Below are 27839 nucleotides of genomic sequence, written 5' to 3' on the forward strand. Positions count from 1 at the left end.
TATATTACAATGTACAATTTATTATAATTAAACTAACTTTTCTGTAATTATCATAAAATGTGAGCTGTGTATATCGATAATACGTCCATCCTATTCTCCTAGGGTGATCTAAAACCACGTTGGGCAGAATTAGGACCGACCATAGGTCGATACTTTTTCTCCTATCAATAGTATTCCCACAACAATATTAATTGTGCACGTCATTAAATGAGCATGGGTAATGTTGAGATATAAAATACCTCAAAAGTACCACAGAAATATTGAAACTAAGAAAAAAATAGAACATAACTTCTGACTCACCATGTAGTTAGAAACCTTTATCTGAAATCAGATATTATTTATTATATTGTTCTATGGTGGTGATACGTTTTTAAAATAATTTAACATTGTGGTTATAATTTGCGATTTATAAATATTGATTGCCTGTTTAGATATCGATATTGTTGATAAAGAAATTATCGCAAGCGGTAAAGTTCATCTGTTTATAGGAACCACAGAAATAAAGAGTCGCGAAAAAATATTAACATTAAAAGGACGGAAAGACGTCAAAAGATGATATCCTGTGCTAATGTCATTTCAACGAGAAGATTACGTATAGTTACGTTCCATCATCACTTTCAAGATATACTAGTCCCGCACAAACGTTATAGGGTATCACTTGGTGCATGGATAATTCAAATTGATTTTTGTTTTTTAATCTTTCTTTCACTTTAACTTTTTGCCATCACTTATCTACGATCAAATTCTTTGTGTCAGTGTATGTTTATACTAAAAGAATGGCCCAAATCTTGCTAAAAACCGACACATGATATTAAAAGACTAATTTGGAAAACGTACATATACATTAACAAAATGGTTATTGATAGCGAGGTCATGAAATCATGCTGACTTAAGTTATGGATATTTTCAAGTTCACTGCAAGAAACTTTACAATACCGAAGTGTTTATTGATGTATGAAATCTTGATGAGATATAATTATGCGACATGATCAGTATTTGTTATCAGCGAATCTCTATTATTTTCAATGATATCTAAACTTTGTCTTTAAATTAACATTTTCTTTTTTATAAATCAATATATATGCAGCAATTGTAGACTGCACTGTAAAATAATGCTTTTATGGTCAATTAAAACATATTAAAAACTGAAATTAAGATGGATGTTATCAAGTATTATATTCATAAATAAATAATTATATTGAACGATGATTGTACATTAATGTGTTGTTAGGAAGAGAGAGAAGGAAAATATCACATCAAATGTGGAAACCACAATGAGAGACCTTCTTTCTGTTGAAGGGGAGCTGTAACATATTCAATATATATGATACTGAAGAATCTTTTTTTTTGGAAAAAAAGAACCTTTCTGCCAACTAATACTTTGTTTAAGTTTTTACATTGTTAGTTTATTCAAATAATTATATTTATCATTCCGGGTTTCCTGCCTCTCTCAATAAAGAATGTGGTTAATTTTAAGTGCACAATATATATAGATATTGGAATGATCGTTTGATATTTGTACATACGCGTTGCCTACGTTTGAGGCCACTTTTATATCGTTCGATGAGCTTTATGTAAAGAGAGAACAAACAAAATAACTCGTCGGCGGGTAATGCTTCATAAATTATTCTCTTAAATTATTAACTTAATTTCAATTTGATTTTTATGCGGTGAAAATGAACTAAATTAGTCGATCTAACTATGTTAGGATTTCAATATTGAAGTAACAAACGGGTAGCAAACACAACAATAACGACTAAAGCCTGTTGGTATATAAAACCAACCAACCAATGTAGAGGAGTCATGAATATGTTATATATGGACGAGGGGATTCCCATGTTACTATAATTAACAATAGCTAAATAAAGTATTTATCCAGAACACCCTTGTGTATGTATAATATTTACATTAATGCACAACGTGTTTCACAAATATGAGATTTCCACAGTACCTTTGATATTGTTTTAAGTTAAACTTTCAAAGAACGTTTGCTTTTTTGATTACAAATATGGATGATTTCCATTTTTTTGTATTTCCTTTAATGAACAATAAGGTTGACAGAGTAAGATTTTTCACCATTTTGGACAAAACTGGCACATTACTGAACTGGCAAGGACCAGTTAGAGTATATCGAGATCAGTCATCGCCCATATCATCTAACTCCATATTTGAGTCCACTTCCATGTTTTTTCTTCTTTCTATTTTACATAAAGTGTTCAGAAGGAAACATTTCATATTGCCTCTACAAAAATGTATTAAAAATTTCTTCGTGACTTTTCTTATCTATATGCACTCATTCTCTATCTCTTATATCACCATTTCCTCCTGGTCCTGTTATGCTACATTTCAGATATTTAGTGAAGTCTTTATCATTCACTGACTGTCTTTGACCTTCGATTGAAACTATTTTATTCTTTACCTAAATTAACTTGTAACACAATTTCCGTAACCTCCAACCATTCTAACCGCCCCTCTTTCTCAGTTGATCCTTTCATCTTCATGTTCTGGAATCTCATTTAAAGATTTTTTTAACTGCTAACGTTAAAACTTTCTCTGAACACATATGACGATATTTATTAAACATCTATTTCAAGTGTTGCATTTAACTTTATTCTACAAACGTGCATACAAACATTTCTTGACAAGTATAAACTAAAAGAACTGTTGTCATAAACTTATCATCGTTCATGGTGAAAGAGAATATGCACGCAATCTCGGTTCTTAAGATATATTTTTGTGTTTTTCGTCACAACTGGACTGTGTCGATTAGACAATGCACACACAATGTATGACGGTAACAAGCGTCATTTGTACGTAATGTACAAACGACGTCATTTTATGTCATATACAACATTTTATGTCATATACAACATGTTATCCTGCAACTGTCCCACATACTAACCGATAACTACTGCCGGATAAACTTGTGCTTTATCCGTCAATACGAAATGCTTTATCCGTCAATACGATCACGTGAATTAGTTTCATATCTGACGGAACTTTTTCTAACTTGACCCAGAACTTGAACCTTCCGGTGAATGGAACGTCATTCAGTCCCGCTAAAACGTAACGTCACATTTACCCGAAGGTTCAAGTTCTGGGTCAAGTTAGAAAAAAAACGTCATTTTTACGATATAGAATAGTTTGTATGGCGGTGTCGTCGTTTTCTTGGCTCATGGCAAAGCTATGTATTGTAAGTAATTCTTTATTGGGTATTTATTGTTTTTGAGTATTTTCATTTTATTTGAGTGATATATATCACACTGAATATAATTGCAGATACCTTTTGTGAATGCGCTTATTTATTTCCCAGTGCAGTAAAATAGAGTACACTCTCATTCGGTTTAGTGAATGAGTCTTTACCTCCACATCAAAGAAGCTTCTCGCTTCGAGCGAAACCAAGTAAATAACTGTCAGTTTGCTTTCGGTTTGAATGCCATAATGGTTGCAGGATAAACATAATTCACGGTTAGTATCTGACAATACAAGTTTTATTTTGGTGTGAGACTTAGGAAAGCCGAGATGACGCGATGATACAGACACATAGATTCAGTGATGTCTCCCTGTTGATGACTGTTTGTAACAGATGTATCTGGACTCCCGACTGGTTCCAACATTTCCTCGGAATGTTCGGATAAGGTTTCCTCAACTGGAATGTGACAATGACGACTACGGTGTTGATCGATATGTCGGCGTCCAATGTTTCCCTCTGGACATTTCACTGTATATGAAACAGGTCCCGTTTTACACACTACTTGTCCATATAACCACTTTGGACATCCATAAAAGTTTTTCACAAATACATTTTCCCCTACATCTAGATCACGACTTTTCGCATGTTGATCATGATATTATCCACCATCCTTGATACTCCAGGGGTTACTATCACTGTCCGTATATCCACCATCCTTGATACTCTAGGGGTTACTGTCACTGTCCGTATATCCACCATCCTCAATACTCCAGGGGTTACTGTCACTGTCCTTATATCCACCATCCTCAATACTCCAGGGGTTACTATCACTGTCGTTATATCCACCACCCTCGATACTCCAGGGGTTACTATCACTGTCGTTATATCCACCATCCTTGATACTCCAGGGGTTACTATCACTGTCCGTATATCCACCATCCTCAATACTCCAGGGGTTACTGTCACTGTCCTTATATCCACCATCCTCAATACTCCAGGGGTTACTGTCACTGTCCGTATATCCACCATCCTCAATACTCCAGGGGTTACTGTCACTGTCCATATATCCACCATCCTCAATACTCCAGGGGTTACTATCACTGTCGTTATATCCACCATCCTCAATACTCCAGGGGTTACTATCACTGTTTATATATCCACCATCCTTGATACTCCAGGGGTTACTATCACTGTCTTTATGTCCACTATCCCCGATTCTCCAGGGGTTACTATCACTGTCGTTATATCCATCATCCTTGATACTCCAGGGGTTATTTCCCCTGTTATCATATCCTTATTCATCGGACAAGCTAGCTAATAATGCCAGCTCTGAAAGATACAAGCCTAAAGTTTATATATATTAGCATACATATAAATTTTAATGTTTCTGAGTCGCAATATCATTTCATGATTAAGAAGGAAAAAATCCTGTTAGAAATCATTTAGAGACAGGACTAAATCGAAGTCAAGATGAGCGATAATAATTCGGAAACTTGATAAAAATCAAAAATAAATATTGAACATCGCTAGGTGGGTTTGTTCTATAAATAACTATTTTTTGTGATGCTGTACAGGCGACGCATCCACTTCTGTGGAATTCATGGTCTGACCGTATGTACTCATTTCACTACACTGAAGACGTTAATATAATGATTTTTGGCAGTACTGCCAAAAATCATTTTCAGCTCTTTTTTATAGTTGTAAAATTAAAACCTATACATTGAAAGTATTGTAATTCTCAAAATGTTGGTTACTTTTGGAGTTTAATAACATATTAAAAGCTCTTCTTGATTCGTGACTATGAAAAATACGGCACATATAACTTTAACATATATATAAAGTATGTATATTAAGGATTGTTATCAATATTACAAAACTATTATTCTAATTGTATTTGGGATAAACTCAATATTTAAATACAACAATTTGATCATGGCAGCATATATTACAATGTACAATTTATTATAATTAAACTAACTTTTCTGTAATTATCATAAAATGTGAGCTGTGTATATCGATAATACGTCCGTCCTATTCTCCTAGGGTGATCTAAAACCACGTTGGGCAGAATTAGGACCGACCATAGGTCGATACTTTTTCTCCTATCAATAGTATTCCCACAACAATATTAATTGTGCACGTCATTAAATGAGCATGGGTAATGTTGAGATATAAAATACCTCAAAAGTACCACAGAAATATTGAAACTAAGAAAAAAATAGAACATAACTTCTGACTCACCATGTAGTTAGAAACCTTTATCTGAAATCAGATATTATTTATTATATTGTTCTATGGTGGTGATACGTTTTTAAAATAATTTAACATTGTGGTTATAATTTGCGATTTATAAATATTGATTGCCTGTTTAGATATCGATATTGTTGATAAAGAAATTATCGCAAGCGGTAAAGTTCATCTGTTTATAGGGACCACAGAAATAAAGAGTCGCGAAAAAATATTAACATTAAAAGGACGGAAAGACGTCAAAAGATGATATCCTGTGCTAATGTCATTTCAACGAGAAGATTACGTATAGTTACGTTCCATCATCACTTTCAAGATATACTAGTCCCGCACAAACGTTATAGGGTATCACTTGGTGCATGGATAATTCAAATTGATTTTTGTTTTTTAATCTTTCTTTCACTTTAACTTTTTGCCATCACTTATCTACGATCAAATTCTTTGTGTCAGTGTATGTTTATACTAAAAGAATGGCCCAAATCTTGCTAAAAACCGACACATGATATTAAAAGACTAATTTGGAAAACGTACATATACATTAACAAAATGGTTATTGATAGCGAGGTCATGAAATCATGCTGACTTAAGTTATGGATATTTTCAAGTTCACTGCAAGAAACTTTACAATACCGAAGTGTTTATTGATGTATGAAATCTTGATGAGATATAATTATGCGACATGATCAGTATTTGTTATCAGCGAATCTCTATTATTTTCAATGATATCTAAACTTTGTCTTTAAATTAACATTTTCTTTTTTATAAATCAATATATATGCAGCAATTGTAGACTGCACTGTAAAATAATGCTTTTATGGTCAATTAAAACATATTAAAAACTGAAATTAAGATGGATGTTATCAAGTATTATATTCATAAATAAATAATTATATTGAACGATGATTGTACATTAATATGTTGTTAGGAAGAGAGAGAAGGAAAATATCACATCAAATGTGGAAACAACAATGAGAGACCTTCTTTCTGTTGAAGGGGAGCTGTAACATATTCAATATATGATACTGAAGAATCTTTTTTTTTGGAAAAAAAGAACCTTTCTGCCAACTAATACTTTGTTTAAGTTTTTGCATTGTTAGTTTATTCAAATAATTATATTTATCATTCCGGGTTTCCTGCCTCTCTCAATAAAGAATGTGGTTAATTTTAAGTGCACAATATATAGATATTGGAATGATCGTTTGATATTTGTACATACGCGTTGCCTACGTTTGAGGCCACTTTTATATCGTTCGATGAGCTTTATGTAAAGAGAGAACAAACAAAATAACTCGTCGGCGGGTAATGCTTCATAAATTATTCTCTTAAATTATTAACTTAATTTCAATTTGATTTTTATGCGGTGAAAAATGAACTAAATTAGTCGATCTAACTATGTTAGGATTTCAATATTGAAGTAACAAACGGGTAGCAAACAGAACAATAACGACTAAAGCCTGTTGGTATTTAAAACCAACCAACCAATGTAGAGGAGTCATGAATATGTTATATATGGACAAGGGGATTCCCATGTTACTATAATTAGCAATAGCTAAATAAAGCATTTATTCAGAACACCCTTGTGTATGTATAATATTTACATTAATGCACAACGTGTTTCACAAATATGAGATTTCCACAGTACCTTTGATATTGTTTTAAGTTAAACTTTCAAAGAACGTTTGCTTTTTTGATTACAAATATGGATGATTTCCATTTTTTTTTGTATTTCCTTTAATAAACAATAAGGTTGACAGAGTAAGATTTTTCACCATTTTGGACAAAACTGGCACATTACTGAACTGGCAAGGACCAGTTAGAGTATATCGAGATCAGTCATCGCCCATATCATCTAACTCCATATTTGGGTCCACTTCCATGTTTTTCTTCTTTCTATTTTACATAAAGTGTTCAGAAGGAAACATTTCATATTGCCTCTACAAAAATGTATTAAAAATTTCTTCGTGACTTTTCTTATCTATATGCACTCATTCTCTATCTCTTATATCACCATTTCCTTCTGGTCCTGTTATGCTACATTTCAGATATTTAGTGAAGTCTTTATCATTCACTGACTGTCTTTGACCTTCGATTGAAACTATCTTATTCTTTACCTAAATTAACTTGTAACACAATTTCCGTAACCTCCAACCATTCTAACCGCCCCTCTTTCTCAGTTGATCCTTTCATCTTCATGTTCTGGAATCTCATTTAAAGATTTTTTTAACTGCTAACGTTAAAACTTTCTCTGAACACATATGACGATATTTATTAAACATCTATTTCAAGTGTTGCATTTAACTTTATTCTACAAACGTGCATACAAACATTTCTTGACAAGTATAAACTAAAAGAACTGTTGTCATAAACTTATCATCGTTCATGGTGAAAGAGAATATGCACGCAATCTCGGTTCTTAAGATATATTTTGTGTTTTTCGTCACAACTGGACTGTGTCGATTAGACAATGCACACACAATGTATGACGGTAACAAGCGTCATTTGTACGTAATGTACAAACGACGTCATTTTATGTCATATACAACATTTTATGTCATATACAACATGTTATCCTGCAACTGTCCCACATACTAACCGATAACTACTGCCGGATAAACTTGTGCTTTATCCGTCAATACGAAATGCTTTATCCGTCAATACGATCACGTGAATTAGTTTCATATCTGACGGAACTTTTTCTAACTTGACCCAGAACTTGAACCTTCCGGTGAATGGAACGTCATTCAGTCCCGCTAATAAAACGTAACGTCACATTTACCCGAAGGTTCAAGTTCTGGGTCAAGTTAGAAAAAAAAACGTCATTTTTACGATATAGAATAGTTTGTATGGCGGTGTCGTCGTTTTCTTGGCTCATGGCAAAGCTATGTATTGTAAGTAATTCTTTATTGGGGTATTTATTGTTTTTGAGTATTTTCATTTTATTTGAGTGATATATATCACACTGAATATAATTGCAGATACCTTTTGTGAATGCGCTTATTTATTTCCCAGTGCAGTAAAATAGAGTACACTCTCATTCGGTTTAGTGAATGAGTCTTTACCTCCACATCAAAGAAGCTTCTCGCTTCGAGCGAAACCAAGTAAATAACTGTCAGTTTGCTTTCGGTTTGAATGCCATAATGGTTGCAGGATAAACATAATTCACGGTTAGTATCTGACAATACAAGTTTTATTTTGGTGTGAGACTTAGGAAAGCCGAGATGACGCGATGATACAGACACATAGATACAGTGATGTCTCCCTGTTGATGACTGTTTGTAACAGATGTATCTGGACTCCCGACTGGTTCCAACATTTCCTCGGAATGTTCGGATAAGGTTTCCTCAACTGGAATGTGACAATGACGACTACGGTGTTGATCGATATGTCGGCGTCCAATGTTTCCCTCTGGACATTTCACTGTATATGAAACAGGTCCCGTTTTACACACTACTTTGTCCATATAACCACTTTGCACATCCATAAAAGTTTTCACAAATACATTTTCCCCTACATCTAGATCACGACTTTTCGCATGTTGATCATGATATTCCTTTTGTGTTTGTTGTTTTCTTTCGACATGTTCACGGACATCATTGTTGGGATGTTTGATCAAGTCCAGGTTTGTTTTCAACTTTCTGTTGTTCAAAAGTTCAGCTGGTGTTTTGCCAGTAGTGGTTTGAGGGGTTGTCCTATATGCTAACAGAAAACGCTGTAATTTTGTGTTAAGTGAACCAACAGTCCCATCCATTTTTTTCATGCCCTCTTTGAACACGCGAGCAGAGCGTTCAGCTAATCCATTTGATGATGGAAGAATCGGAGCTGTTATGTGAATTCACCACTAGTGAAACACGTACCATTATTAGATAAGATGACATCTGGTAGTACATGTTGTGAAAATGCTTGTCGTAGCCTCTCAATCGTTACAGAAGATGTAGATGTCGTTGTAGGGTATACTTCTAGCCACTTGCTGTGCGCATCCACAACAGCTAAAACATTTGACCTTTGAACGGACAAGCATTATCAATATGCAGACACGACCATGGAGATTATGGCCAAGGGTGTAGCGGTGTTACGGCTGTCGCGCTGATGAGTTGACAATCGTTAAAAGATTTGACTTTTGTCTCGATATCGCTGTCTAACCCGGGGCACCAAAAGTAGCTTCTCGACAGGGTTTTTCATTCGTACCACCACGGTGTGACCTTCACGTAGATCCTGTAACAACTTTGTTCGACCCTCAGGAAGTATAATGACACGATTGCCCCAGAATATACATCCGTTCTGTAGACTTAATTCAGTGCGGCGGTTATGATATGGACGCATGTTCTCCACTGGATATCTCTCTGACAACCCAGTGTACATACACGTAACCATGCGTTGTAACAATGTATCGTGCGATGTCCATTTAGCTATGTTCTCCGATTTGACAGGATTTGACTCTAAGTAGTCCAGCACGAGTATGGTGTCTTCTGGTGTTAGAACGTACGTAACAGTATCACTGAGTGGTGTTTCTTGCCTTCGCGATATTGAAGCCATATGCGGAATGGCTCATTAAACCTAGAAGCGGCTTATGATCAGTGTAGACCTAGCAGATATTGATGAAATTTCTTAATTCCAAAAATCACTGACGCTCCTTCCTTATCCAAATGGGAATAATTTCTCTCAGCGGGAGCGAGTGTCCTGTAAGCATACGCTATCATTCTATCTTCACCATTAATCACATGAGACAGCACTGCCCCTAAACCATAAGGTGAGGCATCACATGATATGACCAAGTCCTTCTCTTTCGCTTGGTTCCACGCCTTGATTTGACGCCTCGTCCATTTCCATTTCGTCTCCTTCACTAATAGTTCATGTAACGGTGCGAGCACGGTCGACAGGTTAGGTAGGTAAAATGCGTAATAATTTAACATGCCTAGGAATGACTGGAGTTCCTTGACGTTCGTAGGAGCTGGTGATTCTTTAACCGCTTTGACCTAGTCCTCAAACGGTTGAATGCCGTCGCGATTAATTCGACGACCTAAGTAGAGCACTTCTAGTGCCATAAAAATGCACTTATCCCTTTTGAAATGTACACCGGCCTTGTCAAGTTTCACTAAAACTTGTTCTAAATTCTGTAAGTGGATTTCTCGGGTACGACCTGTTACCAGAATATCGTCGACTCTCACAACAACATTCGGAATTCCCTGGAGAATAGTTTCGATAGTACGCTGAAAAATTCCGGGTGCTGATGAGATTCCATAGAGTTAACTATTGTATCTAAAAAAGACCCTTGTGTGTGTTGATCGTCGTGTACTTCGCCCAGCTCCAACTGCTAATAGGCTTGACTGAAATCAAGCTTTGTAAACTCTGTACCTTCCCAAGTGTTGTGTAGAGGTCCTCAGTTTTGGGAATGGGGTAGTTATCTAACTTCGCGACTTGGTTCACCGTGACCTTGTAGTCTCCACAAATTCTAATGTTACCATCATTTTTCACTATCGGAACAATGGATGTTGCCAAATCGCTGAATTCGACTGATTCAATTGTACCTTCATTTCCCACCCTTTCAAGTTCCTTCTCAATTTTATCTCTGAGCACATACGCCACGGGGCGTGCTTTGAAGTAATTCGGAACCTCATACTCGTTAACATAGAATTTGGCTATCGTGCCTTCGACTTTACCTAAGCCTTGGTCAAACACCTTGACTGCGACCTTCAGTATGACCTCGACCACGACCTTGACTACGATCACGAGCACGACTGTGACATCGAGTATTTGGACCAGATATGTAGTTATTGTCGCTTTCTTTTCTTCCAAGACATTCTCGGGCGAGATGACCTGCCTCGCCACAACAAAAACATCTGTTGTGATTAGGATTTAAAGTTTTATGTTGAACATGATTTACTGAGCTCACCGGCCCCTCCTGAGCTTCCATAGAATGGCCCTGTTTGACGGATAACTCCATCGTACTAGCCATCGTTCTTGACTGATCGAGTGTTAAATCATGACCTTTTTCCAGTGGTTTTGTGCGTAATTTATTTGACCTACATTTTTCAATGACTGCATCACGAATTTGTTCATCCGGTTTGTCAAATTTACATGGTTTCCCTTTTTGCTTAGGTCGTATTATGAACTGATCGATTGTCTCATTTTCCTTCTGTTTCATGTTTCGGAAACAGTGCTTTTCATACGGAACATAAGCCTTTGGCTCAAAATATGTATTCAAAATTAATGTCACTTTCTGATAAAACATCATCGTTCTCCTCCTCTGTCAAAGTAAAGAAAATATCTTGTACTTCAATGCCTGCACAATGCAGTAACAACGCACGTTTTTGTGTAGAATCTGTTACCCCTTTTCCAACTGCAAAGAGTTCAAATCCCCGAAGTCATCTTTTCGACGACTGGTCTAGTTGGGAAGGATCATCGTGCGGGTTGAATTTATCAACACTATTTAACTTTATTTGGGCCATTACTCACAGTTTTACGTGTGGACGTTCTACTACAAGTTCTTCTGATATGCTCGTCCCCAAAATGAAGCGTATTGACTATACAGCTTCATGGAATGAGCCCGGTGAGAAAGACGAACACTGGTTCATGCTAGACCATGCTTTATTTCAACTGTAACCAGCGTCTGGTGACGTAATACACAAGTACACACTACACAGTACAATGTAATATCCGGAGTAGGTTCCGGATCCTGACCATTTCCTAGCTAACCGTTATGCCAGCATATTACAGGTACTGACTGAAAATTATACAAATGGTTGGGCTGAGCCCCTTGTGCTTGAGGGGCAAAGCCAAAAGGATCAATTTGTATAGGATTTGTTTAGGAACATTTTCTAATTTCTATAAACAACTTTAATCTTATTTTATGAACTTTGTAATGTTTTACTTGCCATACTATGATAGTTTTTTTTAATTTAAAGCGATCTAGGACGGGTGTTTTTTGTTTTTAACTCCCTTGTTTCATATCAGCTTTTGAAAAGGTGTTTACCGAATTTTTTTTTTTTTTTAAATATTTGCTAAAATTATAACACATGTAAATGTCTATTTTATAAATGTTATTTAAGGAAGTGATGCAGGCAACTCATTAAATATTTGCAGGCTAAGCAGTCGCAGTATAAGACGGATCGCATTTCAAGTATCGAAAGAAGGCATTTTGAAGGCAAGTCCACTGTTGATGTCGATTGATTACAATACATAGAGGATAATTCTTGGTTTCTTTATGAATTAACACCTAAATTTCATCGAGTGATGTGGAATACTGTTATATTTTTCTTGGTGTGGGAGGCGATGTGATTTATCAAGAAACAAGGCAAATCATTTTTATTTTTTTTTTAAGTAAGTCTAGGTCTAAACTTGGGCAAACTTGATACCAGTTAATATTATATCTATCAGCAGTGATTACCCGCCTTCTAATTTTGTTCCAGCATTTGGTACTAATTTTCAAAGTAAATTATGTTAAATTATTATAATGCAACACAGTTATATTATCCAAATATATATATGAAATTATACACGTATAGTTCGATTTTTTTATTTTTTGATAAAGGTATTCCGGCCAAACCAATATTTTCACTGTACATGCTGGATTCTAATTGCTCAATTCTAAGTGAAAATATCAATGTGATATTTTTTTACTCTGGTGAACATTACCACATATATTTTCATAGTAAAACCTTAAACTTTACTTTGAAAAATGTAACATATAACAATAAGTTCCTTTCAATTATAACATTATTTTGCAGATGAAGCATGATAGACTATCGGTGACTACATACTACTAAATTAGGCGGAAATACAACGAACATACAATGGCTGACGACACTGAAGAGGTAGGTCGTCTGGTTATGCAAACAGTTTTCGTTCCCGTTAAGGTGTTAATAAAGAATTATCAACAGGCTCTTATGTGGTATCATCAAAAAATGATCTACACATACGACGTTAGAATAAAAACTTTCATTTCGAATTTTTGGTTCACTCAATGGAATGACAGTTATCTATTCTCTATTATTTCTCCAAACGTCTCTCGTTGGGCTGATTCAATGTAAGCGGTGTCTTTCTACGTGTAAGGGTTTGTTCATCAAACCAAACTCATAGTTACTCATAGTGAACTTCATAGTTCATCTAATGTCCATGTGGATATTACAATACGCACCGCTCACCTGATATTTATTATACAAATAACGATAATCCAGATAGGGATAGGGTGGCTTGTTTCTCCGTTATCTGCAGAATAGAATAGCGGAGCATGATTTTTGTTTTTCATTTTCATTTAAGAAAATGGTCAAAATAATATAGGATGATGATAAACCGATTACTATGATGACGACTTGTAAAATTTCAAGTGGTTATCATAAGTATCAAAGAGAAATAAATGAAAAATGAACGATTTTGCTATTTCATGAAAATTAATGCTCTATTCAGTTTGTCTTTATTGAATGTATATTGGATATATTGATTGCTTTAGCCTATTAAATATCGACGCTATGATAAATCTATCAAATTAGAAATATGATGTATGTGTACTGAAACATTAACTTCAGGAACGTGTAAAAATGAAATCCTTAAAGCTTGACGAGCCTGTTCAGGGCGAACCAAATATGTACACGAATCAACCAAAGGCCAATTCGGTGAGTATGTTTCATTCATCGTTAATCTTATTAAACTCCTATCGTCAGGTTTGTCCTCCATATACTCCCTAACTATATAACTAAATAACAACAAACTAATTGTATGCAGTTAGCTGCTCGGCATCTGGAACGACAGAGTCAGCGTTTAATTCATGTATGTGTTATATATTACGTACAGGAATACATATTATGCTCGCCCAACACACTTTCCCTCTCAGATCGAGCTTATATAGTATAAAACCAAGCCCGACACCCAACCTGAAAACCGCTTGTGGGTGACAGGAGGTGTACCAGCCCAATGCTTAAGGTTTATAATTCGCTGGGATTTCTATTTCATTGAATAAAAACCCGATCATCAATCACCCACTGATCATTGATATTGCCTAAAGATGCTAAATACGAAAAACAAAACGCAAACCGGCCTTGACAAAAACACAGCCATGTATATGTTATATGTGTATCTATATATATCAATATCACCTAAAAAGGTTAAATTGAATAGGTCGTTCCTGTAGCTAACCGAACGCTAGAATGACCAAACCTCGCTACCCGATACCCTACTAGCCCACCTAATCTCATTGGACGAATAAAAAACCGCACGTGCTATACAATGCCACGTGTACGTTATGTAACTGCAGGACAAATATTTCCCGCTATTCTACGAAACGCGGGAAATTTAAAAGTCCTCCATATACTCCCTAACTATATAACTAAATAACAACAAACTAATTGTATGCAGTTAGCTGCTCGGCATCTAGATATAAAAAAAGAACGGGAAAGGGTAGTCATAATTATCTACAAGTGCATATTAATCTACAGCCCTAGTTGCTTCGTAACTTCCAATCTGTTCTGAAGCGAATCGGCCACGTAGCCATCTTTTGACACATCGCTTCTCCATCTTCCGTGCCTTTTCCAGCACCTTTCGTTTACATTGCCATTAGCAGCTTCTGTAGCACCGCCAGCCCTAAGAGAATGTAACCCTAAGTCTAGTCCTTTACTTACCTCGTTTAACCTCTTTACAACGCATTCCCTGGCCCTTGTATAGCTCAAAGGTTTTTGCTTATATATCTGCTTGCATTCTGCCTTACTACGAAACAGTGGTTTGAACAAATAATCTTTTGAACTCACCGTTGCTCCAGACAGACCCATAAACCTTTTTAACATCAAATAAGGACATGCCACAGTCTTACCTTTCGCAATCACCACCTCGTTTCCTAATCTATATTGATCCGTTTTACTCTTTCTAATGTTTAACTTCAAACAAGATTCATGAAATGACACATCCTCGCATCGCAACTCACTCAACTCATTGTACCTTAAAAATCCCGCAAAACATAAAACAATCATAGCCAAGTCTCGCACCACTGAAATGTCCCTAGAGTCCTTATGAATATCGCACAAACATATCAACATGTCCGCTGACACACAGTCCTTCTTCCTCCTGGGCGCTCGCACCTGCCTTTTAGCGGCCTCCATCAAATTTTTAACAAAACTGTTCACTGTGGGATCTTCGAATCCGTTGATCGAATGCGCCCATTTAATTCCGTAAATTGCGGCAGTAACCATGCTACCAGATCCGCCCGTATCCAAAATATGAGTCAAGTATAAGGCTACTTGTACCGGTTGTGCGGGAAGATGACAAACGTTGTCCTGTTTTGCGAAAGTCTCCCACCTTTTGAACGCGTTATAATACTTTTCAACAGTCTTGTCGCTCCTCGCTTTTAAAATGAATCCCGCCATTTTCTTGGCCAAAACGTGTGTCCGGGTGGTATGTTGCCCTGTACGCTTGATTGCCTCATCTATGTTTGTGATTAGCCCGACACCTGAAATCACAAAAGCAATTTGGATCAAAACCTCAGCCTTAAAGCAATCATCTCCGGACCCCCGTCCCTACCAAAAACCCCGTTCTTTCCTTTTCCGGCAACTACACTGCTCGAAGGTAATATTTTATGCTCTTTCACGAAAAACGCGTATTTGTCTCCCCTTGGAGCTATCACAGGCCAGAATGGAGCAGAAGTCCAGTATGGCACTACCAGAGTACCCATGGCTTTCTCGTCCATCATTTTATCAACAACCTTCGGTATCAAAGCAGGGGGCGGTACTAGCCAATTGTTCTGGCCAGCCCAGACCTGACCCAGACCGTCTATGCCCGCTGTCCCAGGACACCACCACCTCGAGTTGAAAACCTCACATTTTGCATTATTATCATTAGCGAACCTGTCTACTGTAAACTCTCCCCATTTCTCATTGAGCTCAATGAACACACTGTTCCGTATATACCAGTCATCACTGTCAGCCGTCTTACTGTATCTATCCGCCAATTGATTATCCGCCCTTGGCACCCAGGCTGGCAACAATCTAAGACCTCTGCTAAGGCAATCCTCTCTGATCATTACAGCCTTCTCATTCAGTATCGGTACCTTGCTACCATTTACCAATATAGAAGCTACATTCTGACTATCGGTATACCACAACACCTTCTGCCCTACCAGGCATTGCCCTACCAGGCTTCCATTGTAATGCAAAAGCATACGACGTACAGCCTCCAGTTCTCTCCAAGTTGAGCTTTCCTTGCTCTCTGTATCTGTCCATTCACCCAGAACCTCACTTTTATTTACGTGCAATATGTACCCCCCGTAACCTGTAGCCGAGGCATCGCTATACACTACAAAATCATGCTTGTAAGACCTGTCTATCTGAGCACCGTTCAAACTTTCAACATTGTAAAACCAAAATCGTAGTTCGTCTAAAGCTTCCTTTAATATCAAAACGTTGGAATCCCAACTTGCCTTCATCATCACACTGGCATACATATGCCTCGTCATCATTCTGACGACGGGACCCATAGCTACCTTCATAGCGATAATCTGACCTACTAGTGTGCAGCCAACTGCCTCGCTGTCACCCAGCATCGATCACGCGATACGTTATCCAATAGAGTACGTAACGCCGATTTCAACCTCTCTATCTTGCTGTCCGGTACAAAAACCAATCCCTCAGAGAATGACCAACGTAACCCCAACCATATAGCTTCCTGACTTGGCACCCAGCTACATTTTTGCTCTGCAATCATAAAACCAAATCTTATCAAATCGCCCTGTACCGACCTACTCAGGTCGCTAGCCTCAGCTTCCGTAGCTTTACCCCCGATGCCGTCATCGAGATACATGATAACCCTGTGACCCTTTGAGCGCCAGCATTTGACCAATACACGAGTGACCTTTGTAAAAATATACCCTGCTGTGGAAAGGCCAAATGGCAATACATTAAAAACGAAATATCTTACCTGGCCGTTCACGACCCAAGAAAATCCTAGAAATGTTCTATGATCTGGAAAAATCTCGATATGGTGATAAGCTGATTTGAGATCGAACGTAAAAACCCAATCTCCCTTCCTAAACAAATCTAATGCTACTGTTGAATCCTCGTACCTGAACCTGTATTTAAACAAACAAGGGTTTATGTGTCGACAATCTAACACCAAACGCAACTTCTCCTTATTGCCAGCTACAGTCAATGGATTGACCACCTTTGGAATAGTATCTACTTCTCTTATACAACCTTTCAAAAGCAATGTTTCTATCTCCTGCTGTACAAAACCCGCATTGTCAAGTGCCGATTTATTATTTCTTAAAACAATGCAATCCGGCATTGAATACATAGGTAACCTATAACCGTCACGTATCACATTTAAAACATTCGAACATGCACCTATACTCTCCCATTCATGTAAAGCACTACGCAACATTCCTACGGGTGACCTGACCTTTGAATCCGACCTTTCACCTGTCGACCTCACTACGGTAGTAAAATTACCCACTGAAGCAGAACTGGACGTAGCAACACGTGTTTCGTCCAACATATCCTCATACGCTACAAATACGTCTCTCACTGACAAACGTGCTTCCACACAAAAACAAAAAGTGTTACTTATCTTATTTGTGCCTTTCTGCATACAGTCTACCCTCCAGTGACCGGGCTTTCCGCACGCGAAGCACAATCCTGGTCGCCTGCTCCCACCCGCCGTCGTCGTGTCCGCTGCACCCGCTTGGCTCTGAGTGTGTTGTCTCGCGGGGGTACCATAGGGGAAATAACGCTTCTGTCGAGTGGTTCTCTGGGTTTTTATCTTCCGTTGCGCCCTAGCCTCTGCCCTAGTAATACGCTTCTCGTCCTCGGAATCCTCCGCTAAAGCATTTGTTTCGTATTCCTCGACGACTTTCCAACCAGTTTCTGATGAGTCGGCCATTTTTATCAATTTCTGCCTGTGCTTAACAATGTCCATACCTTCCGCTATACTGGCACTAGCTCTCTCCGTATGCGCATTATGTAAAGGGTTTTCTTGTAAAGATGTATGCGCCTCCTGCAATTTCATGTTGATTTTGGCGTTTACTTTAAACTGTTCTTCGTTTCCTTTCTTCTTAAAATGATAAGGAGAAATCTCCGAAAACCTGGAGAATTGAGCTTCAGAAATCATTTTCTGTGACTCGCTGATTTCTACTTTGAAAGTCTCTAATTTTGAAGTCATGATGGTCTCCAGTTTGTCGAGTAGTGTCTGCTGACTCTCCATGATTACGTGAGAAAAAATTGAATAGGTCGTTCCTGTAGCTAACCGAACGCTAGAATGACCAAACCTCGCTACCCGATACCCTACTAGCCCACCTAATCTCATTGGACGAATAAAAAAACCGCACGTGCTATACAATGCCACGTGTACGTTATGTAACTGCAGGACAAATATTTCCCGCTATTCTACGAAACGCGGGAAATTTAAAAGTAGTGCTAGTACGAAGAGAACCTCATAACACTTGGGACCACATTAAAGCAATGAAAGACAATTTTAATATCGAACCGAAGGAAGAGTATTTGGATACCTTACGACTTATATCTTGGATTATTTAACATGTAATATAACACAAACACAATATATATATATCACTTGGTAAGCCGTTTTATATTCATCCTAAATAATTACGTGTTACTTACCTACGTTATCCCAATAATTGAAGACCCTCTTTGTGATTTTTGCGTTGTTTTGTGCTGAAGAAAGAGAAAGTTGGGCGAATTCGCTGTCTGTATACAATAATCAGGAAGGCTATCTTTATTTATTTAACCAACGATAGAGTACATTTTTTAAACTCTATTTTTATATCTGGGTATTTATCTTTGAAGGACGGACATCTAGTAAAAAAGAAAACAAAAGGTGATGATACAGTTCTAGAGAAAAACCTCCACAGCTCCCCGGTAAGCGGATTTCATTAAAGTTTTAACTTATGTGTCCCCTACTGTTCCTTTGCTTGCTTTTTTATATTAAGTAAACGAGTTAAAGGAATGCATTGCGAATTAGGTTTAAGCAGTGAAGAACTATGTCGCAACATAGATTCAACTTAATTATATTAACCTTCAAAAAAGTGATTGATTGTCAGATATATCAAAAACTGAACAAGCAATGCCAAAGACATGGGTTGTTAAATAAAAAATTTGATTAGAAGACGTTCAGAGGAAACTAATGAACAACATACCTTGTTTTGCACATGTCATTTCCACCTTATTAGGAAAAGTATTGAACTCGAACAAGGGAAGTAAAGCGAGTAATACCTGTTAAAGTGAAAAATAATATTCAATTGTTGAAGGGGAAAAGTGTGAATACCTAATACTGAACTTGGTTTGTTTGTTTGTTTGATTCAATTAACATCATATTAACAGCCAGGATCATTTAAAGACGGCCTCCCATGTATGTTGTGTGTTGTGTGAATGAAGTGCGCGGTGAGTGTTTTGGGAGACTGCAGTTTAATCGTGTTGTGTCTTCTTGTATAGTGGAACTCTTTTCCTTTTTATAATGTATATCACTGAAATATGCTGTCGAAGACACTAAGCAACACATCCAACCCGGTCATATTATACTGACAACGGACGAACCAGTTGTCCTACTCCCTAAATGCCGAGCGCTTATCAGTAGCAGGAACTTCAACTTTTATAGACTATGGCGTGTCTCAGCAAGGCGACAGAACACATATATGCGCATATTTGCAGGTTTGTGTGCTGACATGTTTTATAACAAAAGATAAATCATATTTTATATGGCTGTGTGTTTTACACGCTCCTGATTGGCTGAAACTACACTGTCCCGCCTTAATACAGCACGATATCCACCAAACAATTCCATACTATACTTCGTGACATCACCCCAGGTTGATAAAAGATTCCATAACATCGTAGTCGTACCCAAATACAGAAATGGTGACGTCAGGTGATATGACGTCACAATAACCTTTGGGGTTGATATAAGATTCCACCAGGTCAATGTCGTACTAAAATATAGCGAAAACGGACTTTCCATGACGTCATGATAAGCTATTGTGACGTCATCATTCAGCAAGATGTGACGAAGGGTAGCAATCAAAGTGAACCTGTCAATATCTGTGTGTGTAATTTTGTAAGATTTTCCAAAGGTCAAATGCATTATATGGTGTCTGAATTATTCAAAAGAACTCCTCAATATCTGAAGAAATTGCTAGAGTCGACATAATATACCATGCAATATCTGAATAGGTTGGTTTTGTATCATTCCCAATATCTAAGTTATCCAAATTATTAAATGTTCTCTTTGTGAAATGTGCGTTTTTTTGTGCTGAAGAAAGATGAAGTTGGGCGACCGGGAGACAGAGCGCTGTCTGTATAAAATAATCAGGAAGGCTGGCTTTATTGATTTATTTTATATATCAACGATAGGGTACATTTAGGGACGATGTTGTTCATCAGCTCTTAACCATGTATATACTCATGTACAACATCACGCATCAACTGTTTGGCAAGCCAGTTCCATTCAGTATTAAATGTATCCTATTTTTCCTTTTCCATTCGCTTTTCATTTAACCAATGAAGAACTTTGTTGCGACACAAATAACATTGATTTTAAATCTTTTCTAGAAAGTAATTTGTCGTTAGATAAAAAAAATATGGATAATCAATGCTTGAGATTTAAATTAAATAAAAATACCATCTACTAGGGAAAATAATAATAATTTTAAAAATATTAAAGGAAACTTTTGAACAAATTTTACAAATTTTAAGAAGTGCAACAAAAAATAACCAAAAAACATTATGAAGAGCTATGAGCATGTAAATTTTGAGAATTATTCAGTAATACATTAAAACAGAATTTAATGTTTGAATCCCTAGACGACAAAAAGTCATGATGATTTTATAATTGTAAGGAAACTTAATATTCATGTATAGAATTTACTAACCAAAATACAAAGAAATAAGTTATATAAAATTACGATGGTCTATATCAGTCGGGACGAACAGAAAAGATAAATTTGACAGTTCATATCTGCTATCAGTTCCATACTTTAGAAACAAAAACTAGATAGTTATTTGTTCACTCCAAAAGTGACACAAAAAAACCAACATATTTTTTACTGTTTTTTCTAATTCCATTGCTCTGATATTTTTGATAACCTTGGACACAGGGAAAGAAGCATCCAGTGTAAAACTGGTGGCGCGATAGTACACAATTACCTTCTTTCACAAATATCGAATACAAGAGATTAGATCATTCTATCTTAAATCTAGGTAAACAAGTGTTGCACGACTCTTCAAATTTGTCACTTAACTCTAATGTATCCAGTTTAGTTGATATTTGAACGGTTTCGAAGCTTTTCAAGAAAAATCGAACTCACGCTTGTATCGATATCTAGGTGGGATTTTCTCAAATTAAATTACCGATCGAAAACGTCGTGATTCTATATTCAGTTTGCTGTGCTATTATAATGCAATGATTTTAATCATGCAATTCAAACATAGTGCACAGTCGAATCTGTCTTAAAGCGACCACTCAAGAGAAATCGAAAAGTGGTCTCTTGATAGAGAGTGGTCTCTTAACAGAGTGGCTTAGGGAAAGAAGATAACTAGGGCGATCATATAAATTATACGCATTATTCAGTGTAATATAAACATTTATTACACAAAAAAATATTTACAAAAATATATTTAGTGGATTTTAAAAAATGTTTTATTTTTAATTACTATTTTTATTGAACAAACCTAAGTATAAATAATTCATTTCAGTGACTTATTCATATAGTAATACCGATGGGGTTCTCAATTAGTGTGTGATAGCAGACAAGATATTTTGTGTGGCATTATTTGATATACTGTAGATATTCACTTTGTATTATCTTTTTCAATATTGTTTTTTTTTATTATTATTTTCATTATTCCTTCCTAATAATATTTTTCATATCATGCTACACAATAAATAGTCATTTTTTTATGATTCATATGGGTTTTTTTTGTATATCCAATAATGTATTCATTTTTTCTATGCGGAATAAGAACGTTTAATATGCATAATGTTTTATTATATCATTCAGGTGGTCATGTTTGACTTATTTGAGGCTGTATGGGATGGAGACACCGAAAAAGTTGTTCACCTTCTACAACGTGGTGTTGATCCAAACCAGGTGAGTTTTTTAGCGTCAGTCAATGTTGAATAGTAACTTCTATTTTACTAACCGTTTATCGTTTTCAAAATATCGGCTTTAAATTATTTTAGAAAGGGCTAGATATGGTAATGGCTCTTTTTTCTAAATCTACCAAATTTCAAATGAAGTGATTAGAAATTAAATTTCTGTGTGTAAAATATTGAAATACACTACTGATAAAAACTAAATGGTATTTTTTGTTGACAGAAATTATGTTTGCTATATAACCATGGTAACTTTGCATAAATTTTGCAAATTTGTAAATTTGGTCACTTTTGGCCTATTTTTTGATAGTTTATCAAAAATAGAGCACAATCAAGAAAACAAACTTTATATTTTAATGGAATTAGCAGACAGTAAAATTACATCAGTCTGAGAAATATAAAGTTGTTCTAGATTGCGCTCTATATTAACCGGAAGAAAAACTGCATAACAAAGGACAATTTTGATGAATTGTTCATTTTGCATCATTTATGCATAATAGGAATGGTTGCTGTGGCAACTATAACTTCTATATTACTTAATAACACTACTAAATATGTCATATATGTAGTTGTTATTTGAAATGCAAGATTTTAATTAATAACTTCTATACAATAATGCTACCATATTTTTCGTAATAAGACATGATATTGTTGCTGGATATATTTCAGATCAGCTTTTAGGGTATAATATAATTGTACTGTCGATGTAATGAAATATCTGGATTGGTTTAATTAAAATGGTATATTCATAATTCATTTCATTCATTAAAGCGACATATGTGGATTGATAGTGATGTGTCAGCTACTATAAATCGACACAGGTAAGGTGCAATAGTTTACTGCCAGCAACAATATCATGTCTCCAGCTATGAGTCTTGACACCTATATTTTACTATCATAATCCCCTACACTTGTCGACTCCCGCCAGGTTGCATTCGGTGTAAACTCCCGAATTGCAACACGGGCTACAATGATCCCCTACACTCGGGTGACACTCGTAACTCTGGGAGTGTCTGAAGACAAATCAACCTGACGCGTACTGTAAATTATATTTCTGAAAAGAAACAAATATTACCAACATTTATTTATGTCGTATATTATTTTCAGATTCCTAGCGACTGTTTTATGCGTATCATACACGATAGCAGAATGTTAAAGGTGTTGATAGAAGGAGGTTTGGAACTAAACCAGGTAAGCTCTGTGTGCTGAATGTCGTGACAGAGATCACAGGAAATTGTTATTGAACTTGGTGTTACATCGTGGAAGTTGCATATCTCTTCATTATAAGTGCAGATATTACTACAAAATCGATATCAAACATCACTTTTAGCATTCAGCTGTCATTATCGAGAGTATGAGTTCTACTAGGACAACAGGAAATCCAACAAATGATACTGTTGATACCACAGTAACGTAAGACACCTAGATTATGTCACTTTAGAACATATTTAAAAAGAAATTAGTCGCTACATTTGGAAGTTCTCTATTCCACTACAAATAAAAATATATAGTAATGCATCCTAGAAACTCTTAAACCGTTATCGGTATTTAAAGAACGTTTGAGATATAAATGTTGCAATCCGAATAATTTCAAGTAATACTAAATGTGATTTAGCAAATTGCCCTGTGGGTCATATTTACATTTTTTTCCTTTTATGTTTCCGTTGTAGATATTATGAACACGGTTTTGTAACGATTTCGCGATGATCTAGCAAATTGCTTTGTGGATACTTATATTCCTTTCGTTTTTACGTTTATGTCGACTTTTGGATATGGTGTTTTTTATGTTCTATCAAATTAAATCACCGATCAAAAGGTAATGATTTTAATTTAGTTTGCAGTGCTATTATAATGAAAACATACGTTTAAATCATGCATTTCTAGCATATTTTATATCAAATAATATATTGATTTTAATTTTGTCCTATACGGAATAGGAACGTTTAATATGCATAATGATTTTATGATGTCATTTAGGACACGATTGACTTAGCAAAGGCTGTACTGAACAGAGACGAAAAAAAAGTTGTAGAACTTTTAAAAAGTGATGCTGATCTAAGCCAGGTGAGATAATTAGCGTCAGTGAATGTTAATAATTAACCTTTATTGTTTACGGTTTATCAGGTCATCTGACTCTAGGTCATGATGTTCCGTCCACCGTGCATCGTGCGGAAACTTTAATTTAAGAATCTTGGCTTTAGATTAAATAGAGGTTACACAATGAGTGGTTGTTGAATATTGAATTTATTCCACACGATAGATTCAATACTCAACAACCGCGAGTAGTGTGACCTGTTTCTACCACAATTATGTTCGTCTTGAGCCGATAGAAATACGGCAGGGTTACGGTAACGTATATTTACCGAAATATGTAAACAAGGTGTAATAATATTTTCAGTAGTTAAATGACACTAATTAGTATTCAAAAGTCATCATTTGATAAAGCATCCATTGATATCAAATTCGTCTATTTAGGAACATCTTTGGGGTCAAATAATACTCATTAACGCCTTATTGAGTTCAAATCTTCATAGTTGCTTCCAGAAAATAAAACTCAATGTCAGACTACACAGCATCGTCTATTTCCCGCCAGATAACCATCAAGCCTCAAGCCATTACCATCCAGATTTAGTTCGTTTCATACACTTTAAATCTGCAAAAATCATCAATGAAATTATTATCCGTCAAGATGTATTATTAGTACTATTAAACATGTATGAAAACGCCACGTATTTTTACACAACGACCACGATACATACGTTTTCCAACATCAGTTTTGGACGTCAAGTGACGATCACAACATAGGATGACGTCATTTGATTATTGATGACGCTGACAATGATGACGTGACACTATAAGTAGATATAAGTAGATCGGTCAAAGTTCACCGGTCAGCCAATCAGAATGTGTACAGAGTTTATTCCACGTGTGGTATAAACACATTATTAATCAATAGCTGCATCGTTTATTCAATGTCCTCAGAGTTGAATAACACCGTCTGTTGAGGTAAAAATTAACTTTGATTCTCGTCATACGTTTCAACGATTTACATACGATTGATGTAACAACCGATCAATTGATGAAATCCCGGACAGCTGACTCCAATTTGGCGGGAAATGTTGTGAAGTTCAGAAAGTACACAAAATATAGTTCCGCAACAACACTATCATTTTCATTGTATTGATGCAATATTTCTCAAATATTTTATTATCTGAAATGTTATTTAAGATACCCATTGCATTCACATTGTTTAATTAAAGAATTAAAAATACAGAAACAGTATAGGTCAAATATTATGCGCATTAACACTACTTGCGGAAGTCAGTATTCCAGTGTATGTATTCTTGAGCGAGAACCGACTGCGTTTACACAAGTGTAAACGATTTCCCAGTTGGTAAGGTTATATAGCAAGGAATACACGTTAATGTAAATATTTGGTCGTCAGTAGGACCTGTTCTCGAGACAGATAACTGAAACTGCAGTAGAACAGATCCTTTGCTATCATATCAATGTTGACTCTCCTTATAAATACTTCAAAATTACTATATTGCTATCTATTTATGGTTTAAGTACGACATAGGCATCAAAGCAAAATTAGTCAACATTTAAACAATTACTTATGTATTTGTCCACTTTTTCATAACAGAAAAAAAACAATATGAATCCCTTTGCAGCGCGGTCAGGAACTAACCGTAGTTGAAAAGCTTTTTTCAAGTAATGTAATCCCATTACCACACACCCCCTAAACCTGGCATGTCCATTGATTAACTCCGGGTAATAATAGAAAAATGGAAGACTCTTATGAAAACGAGATAAAGCATTAAATTAATGCTAGTATTTTGCACAGTGTCTTTGCTTGTTGTAGCAGCTGTTGGAACAATGCATGGGTATACATAAAATATTGCATTTATTATACTAATAAGCAGTTCAGTTTTGCTCGTGCATAGTGATAAATACGCCTCCAAGCATTCAGTTACTGGTACATGCTTATTTGGTCTTGTCGGTACAGCTATGTTTGTTCACACCAGACCAGTGTTCGATGATTCATGTTCTGGACACTCGACATGGGCATCTTTGTGCCTGTTCTTCTTCCTTCTACAAATCACAAGATAAAGCACGACGGGAAGTGTTAAAGCTAGCGAACGGCGTGGCATCGAAAGTGTTAAATATGATCGGACGGAGCATGCGTCTTGTTGCATTAAGAAAATCCATGATATTTTCTCTCCCAAAGAAGTGTTTTCCTAGTAGTAGTAGTAGTAGTATTATCTATTCAATTGGTCTTATTACTAAAAGAGGGTGAACTACTTCAAATTGTCACAACCCTCTCATGAAGATCAAAGATGCATAAGGATCACCTTCACTATAACATATAAAAAGGTTTTTTTTATATTTGTTTTGGTATTTCATCAACTTAACTAAAGATTTAAACGAAAATACTTCGCACGTGCCATCTGAACGAGGAAAGCAATACTGGTACCGGGGCAATGCTTCCTGTGTGACATTAGTCGTTCTGAAGGTGGCAGTCAGTCCCCCTTAATTCACATCTGGTATCGCATTGCCTGTCAATATAAGATGATCAAAATCAATTTTTATATCAATATGATTGCATTTAAACAAAAAATCTCATTTTATATGTAAAATATATAAGTTGTGCTTGTGCTATGAACATTATTCTGTAGAAGCATATTCGTCTGTTTATTAAGGTTTGCGTTTATAAAAACAAACCATACTGTTATGTAAATAAAATTGTACATGCTTTACAGTTTCATTCTTACATACAACCATTAGTATAGTATTACAGTCAATATTTTATATGATTTATTTTACATCTATATATATGAGTTACTTTCCTTAAGTGTTTCAATTAATTAACATAGTTGCGTTGATCATCAAAATTTAAAGTATACCGAAATTATAATCATTATCGCAATTAACGGGCCACACAACTAAAAGTCTAATCTGGATCATGCATATTTTGTTAATGTTACCGGTATGTAAATGAAATGCCACAGGCTAAAGGGAATAAAAACAGAGGGGATATGGAAAATGAGATAATACTCTAGAAACATTAGTATGTCCTCTTTAAACATATATCAGTTCAATATGTGCTTATATATTTTGTCTCTAAATAGTAAAATTAATGAAAGCAATCTTCATAATATTATCTTTTTGACGACAGATTTTTTTCTTTGACTTACCTCCCTTGAGTTTCAATGAGTTTTGACGTCATCTGAGACAATCAGAGGAAAATATGTTATATTTCGACTTATTGGGTAGCGTGATATATTCCCTACATAATGACACATTATTGACGTCACAA

The 27839-nt window shown here is 35.9% G+C and overlaps 2 protein-coding genes across 3 annotated transcripts in view; one reads left to right on the forward strand and one right to left on the reverse strand.

The window, feature by feature from the left end:
* Positions 1-12454: 12454 nt before the first annotated feature.
* LOC138311553 (uncharacterized) overlaps positions 12455-27839 on the forward strand; it is a gene marked incomplete at its 3' end in the record, with an annotated part of 32563 nt that continues 17178 nt past the window's right edge. For both annotated transcript variants that reach the window (XM_069252861.1, XM_069252862.1), the window contains 7 exon segments: positions 12455-12581; positions 13165-13251; positions 13963-14049; positions 19219-19290; positions 22425-22514; positions 23627-23710; positions 24497-24583. In XM_069252861.1, the coding sequence (XP_069108962.1) occupies positions 13231-13251; positions 13963-14049; positions 19219-19290; positions 22425-22514; positions 23627-23710; positions 24497-24583 (441 nt within the window).
* LOC138311552 (uncharacterized) lies at positions 16925-18719 on the reverse strand. The gene has a single exon (XM_069252860.1). It carries the CDS (start codon positions 18716-18718, stop codon positions 16925-16927), a length of 1794 nt encoding a protein of 597 aa, XP_069108961.1. The 5' UTR covers position 18719.

Source organism: Argopecten irradians, unplaced genomic scaffold (assembly GCF_041381155.1).
Source record: "Argopecten irradians isolate NY unplaced genomic scaffold, Ai_NY scaffold_0046, whole genome shotgun sequence".
Classification (NCBI taxonomy): Eukaryota; Metazoa; Mollusca; class Bivalvia; order Pectinida; family Pectinidae; genus Argopecten; species Argopecten irradians.

What these genes read in the sequence shown, in the direction of transcription:
- LOC138311552 (XM_069252860.1), bottom strand. Translation starts at nt 18,718, where the DNA reads ATGAGATTAGGTGGGCTAGTAGGGTATCGGGTAGCGAGGTTTGGTCAT.